At 54.1% G+C, this 4,130-nt stretch overlaps 1 protein-coding gene across 2 annotated transcripts in view; it reads right to left on the bottom strand.

Annotated features, from left to right (window-relative positions):
• FBLIM1 (filamin binding LIM protein 1) overlaps positions 1–4,130 on the bottom strand; it is a 26,843-nt gene that overhangs the window by 12,149 nt on the left and 10,564 nt on the right. For both annotated transcript variants that reach the window (XM_011993972.1, XM_011993973.1), the window contains exons 3-5: positions 3,706–3,899; positions 2,317–2,419; positions 395–564 (exon numbers count right to left, since the gene is read on the bottom strand). In XM_011993972.1, the coding sequence (XP_011849362.1) occupies positions 395–564; positions 2,317–2,419; positions 3,706–3,899 (467 nt within the window). The remainder of the gene's footprint in view (positions 1–394; positions 565–2,316; positions 2,420–3,705; positions 3,900–4,130) is intronic.

Genomic DNA, 4,130 nt, shown 5'->3' on the forward strand with positions numbered 1-4,130 from the left:
GGCGATAGAGTGAGACTCCGTCCCCCACCCCAAAGAAGAAGAACTAAAAAAAAAGAAATTGCAAAAGGCAGAGATGTGGGTTCTCCCTCAAGCCTGCAGACAGCACAACACCTTGGTTTTGGCCCAGTGAAGCTGATATTGGACTTCTGACCTCCAGAACCGGGATAGAATAAACGTGTATTGTTGCAAGTCACCAAGGTTGTGATCTCTTAAAGGCAGCCCTAGGAAACTAATCGCCTTCACTGGGCTCCCTCTTTCTGAGCCTCAGTTTCCTCATCTGTGAAAGGGGTCAATAGTGCCTACTTCCCAGGATTGTATGGGGAATGAAATGATATAACATATTCTAAGTGCTCAGCTCAGTGCCTGGCACCCAGAGGTCTGCTGTAGGGGTTACCTGGTAGCAGGGTTCGCAGAGGGGTCGCCCATCCTTCTGGTAGAAGCTCTGTCCAGCCAGCTGGCGGCGGCAGGTGCGGCATGTAAAGCACTGGGCATGGTACTGCCTTTTCATGGCCTCCACAGCCAGCTCTCGGGGGGACACGGTCTTGTGGCAGAAGGCACAGATGTCTGGGGTAGGGAAGACACAGGCCATTACTAGCCCAGCCTGCGAGGACTGTACCCAGGCACCACCCAGAACATGCCCAGGGTACCTGAGGCTCTGTCTCAAACCCTGTAAATTCCTCAAATGACAAATACAGAGGGTCATGAGGAGCATTAAAAAGGAATCTGAGTCAGGTGTGGTGGCTCATGCCTGTAATGCCAGCACTTTGGGAGGCCAAGGTGAGCGGATCACTTGAGGCCAGGAGTTCAAGACCAGCCTAGCCAACATGGTGAAATCCCATCTCTACTAAAAATACAAAAATTAGCTGGGCATAGTGGCATGCCCCTGTAGTCCCAGCTACTCATGGGGCTGAGGCAGGAGACTCACTTGAACCTAGGAGGTGGAAGTTGCAGTGAGCCGAGATCGTGCCACTGCACTCCAGTCTGGGCGACAGAGCGAGACTCTATTTCAGAAAAAAAAAAAAAAAGGAATTCTGGACAGCAGTTTCAGGACAAAGGAATTGTTGGCTGCCTCGACCTCCCAAAGTGCTGGGATTACAGGCATGAGCCACTATGCCCAGCCAGGAGCCACTTTATTTTATTTTATTTATTTGTTTTTGAGACGGAGGCTCACTCTGTCACCCAGGCTGGAGTACAGTGGCACAGTCTCGGCTCACTGCAACCTCTGCCTCCTGGGTTCAAGCAGTTCTCCTGCCTTGGCCTCCCAAGTGGCTGAGATTACAGGCACACACCACCACGCCCAGCTAATTTTCATATTTTTAGTAGAGACAGCGTTTCACCATGTTGGCCAGGCTGGTCTTGAACTCCTGACCTCAGGTAATCCACCTGCCTCAGCCTCCCAAAGTGCTGGGATTATAGGTGTGAGCCACCACGCCCGGCCAGGAGCCACTTTATATTCTGATATGTGACCAGCTCTGAGATGTACGAAGGAAAGAAAGTGAACAGCAGAAGGGCCTAGTTTGCTGCTTATGGAAAAATGGGGGGAGGGAGTGGGTGGACACATATTTGTATTTGCTCGTATGTGCACAGTGTCTTTGGCAGGATACATGAGAGCTCAATGACAGAGGACGCCCATCGGGAAGGAAACCGGGTGGTAAGGGGATGGGGCAGGTTGCAGGCTTCTCACTGTGTCCCCACTCACGCTGTTTATTTTGCACCGTGTGAGGGCATTAGGTATTCGGAAAATAAAATAATGAGACAAAATTTCAAGACATTTTTGTTATCGTAGCAAACTGTGCAGACTAACATTTTTTTTTTTTTTTTTTTGGAGATGGAGTCTCGCTCTGTCGCCCAGGCTGGAGTGCAGTGGCCGGATCTCAGCTCACAGCAAGCTCCGCCTCCCGGGTCTACGCCATTCTCCTGCCTCAGCCTCCCGAGTAGCTGGGACTACAGGCGCCCGCCACCTTGCCCAGCTAGTTTTTTGTATTTTTTAGTAGAGACGGGGTTTCACTGTGTTAGCCAGGATGGTCTCGATCTCCTGACCTCGTGATCCGCCCGTCTCGGCCTCCCAAAGTGCTGGGATTACAGGCTTGAGCCACCGCGCCCGGCCCAGACTAACATTTTAAATAGAATTTAGGTATAAAGGGGAAAAGGCTAAGGCAACACAAATTAAATGGATGCCCACCTACAAAGTCCATCATTGTAACATGAGCTGGGGTGGGGATGGGAAGGGGCGTCCTCACTCTCCTGGTTTCAACCTGGAAGCCCATGCTGGCCCCATGAGATCCCCCCAGAATCCTCCCAGCCCTGTGCACCCACCTGTGGACGCCTCTTTCTCAACAGGTTCTGCTGGGGGAGGTGGCAGCTCTTCCTCCATGGGCCTGAGGGGACCAGGCTGGACTGAAGGTCCCTCCGCTGGGGCCTGTGGGGATGCAGACAGGGAGTCACCCAGTGGGGACCCCAGGCAACCCTCCCAGCTCTGTTCCTCTTCTGGGTGGCAACGGGTGCAATTAGCCACATTGCACTGAGAAGGAAACCGAGGCCCAGGGAAGCAAGGGACCTGCCTAAGTCTCTCAGCAGGAAGGCTGCAGTGGCAGCTAACTGGGGTCCCTTGATCAGCCACTGCTCCTCATCCCACTTAGGACTTTTCTGCAACCAGGCTTCCCCGTGGATGCTGGACTGAAGTGGACTAAGCCCTTGGCCTGTGATGCCCCCCCATTTCTACACAACCTCTGTTAAGGGCCCAGGGTTAAAAAAACAGGTTCCTGGCCAGGCGCAGTGGCTCACACCTGTAATTCCAGCACTTTGGGAGGCCCAGCTGGGTGGATCACCTGAGGTGAGTAGTTCGAGACCAGCCTGACCAACATGGTGAAACCCCACCTCTACAAAAAGTACAAAAATTAGCCAGGCATGGTGCGGGTGCCTATAATTCCAGCTACTCAGGAGGCTGTGGCAGGAGAATCACCTTGAACCTGGGAAGCGGAGGCTGCAGTGAGCCAAGATCATGCCACTGCACTCCAGCCTGGGCGACAGAGCGAGACTCCATCTCAAAACCAACCAACCAAACAAAAACCAGGTTTCCTGTGCAGCCTAAGGGATTTACGTCAGACTCAGGAAAATGTCTTCCTCAGAGCTGAAGCGTGTGTCTGCGGTGGGTGGAGCGGGGAGGCAGTGGCAGCCCTCTCCAGGGACCATGAAACGCTTAACCAATTTTTACCTGCTGAATAGGGACTTCTGAGAGCTTCAAAGACGGACTGCCCTCAAGCAGAATAATGCACCAGACAAAGTCCAGGTTTAGAACCCCTGAATGCCCAGACTCCCCGTCCCTCAACCCAGGAGACCAAGGGATTGCTGGGGAGGGCAGTACCTGTGGTGGGGGCGGGGGCAGAGGCGGGGTCTTATACACATCTAGATGTGTATAAGAGACAGGCCTAAGGGATTTACGTCAGACTCAGGAAAATGTCTTCCTCAGAGCTGAAGCGTGTGTCTGCGGTGGGTGGAGCGGGGAGGCAGTGGCAGCCCTCTCCAGGGACCATGAAACGCTTAACCAATTTTTACCTGCTGAATAGGGACTTCTGAGAGCTTCAAAGACGGACTGCCCTCAAGCAGAATAATGCACCAGACAAAGTCCAGGTTTAGAACCCCTGAATGCCCAGACTCCCCGTCCCTCAACCCAGGAGACCAAGGGATTGCTGGGGAGGGCAGTACCTGTGGTGGGGGCGGGGGCAGAGGCGGGGACAGGTGCAGCTGCTGTAAGTCTGCAATGAGTGAGGTCCCCATTGGAGCAGGAGCCTCCTCTTCAGAAGGTAGGAGCACCGGAGGGGGCGGTGGAGGGGGCGGGAGGAGGTCCAGGTCAGGAAGCACATCCTCACCATCCAGGACAGGAGGAGGGGGTGGGCATCCTGCAATGGGGGAGGAGAGAGGGCTGGTCAGAGCCTCCCAGGTGGACCGGGGAGGGTTTTACTTACCCACATGGGCACAGGGAGGGTAGCCGAGGGCTCGGGTTGGGGTCACCCCGGCCTGGGTTCCATCTCTAACTCTGCCACTGATTTGCTGTGTGTCCTTAGGCAAGAAACTTAATCTTAGGCCAGGAATGGTGGCTCATGCCTATAATCTCAGCACTTTGGGAGGCC

This window comes from Mandrillus leucophaeus, unplaced genomic scaffold (genome assembly GCF_000951045.1).
Source record: "Mandrillus leucophaeus isolate KB7577 unplaced genomic scaffold, Mleu.le_1.0 Scaffold439, whole genome shotgun sequence".
NCBI lineage: Eukaryota > Metazoa > Chordata > Mammalia > Primates > Cercopithecidae > Mandrillus > Mandrillus leucophaeus.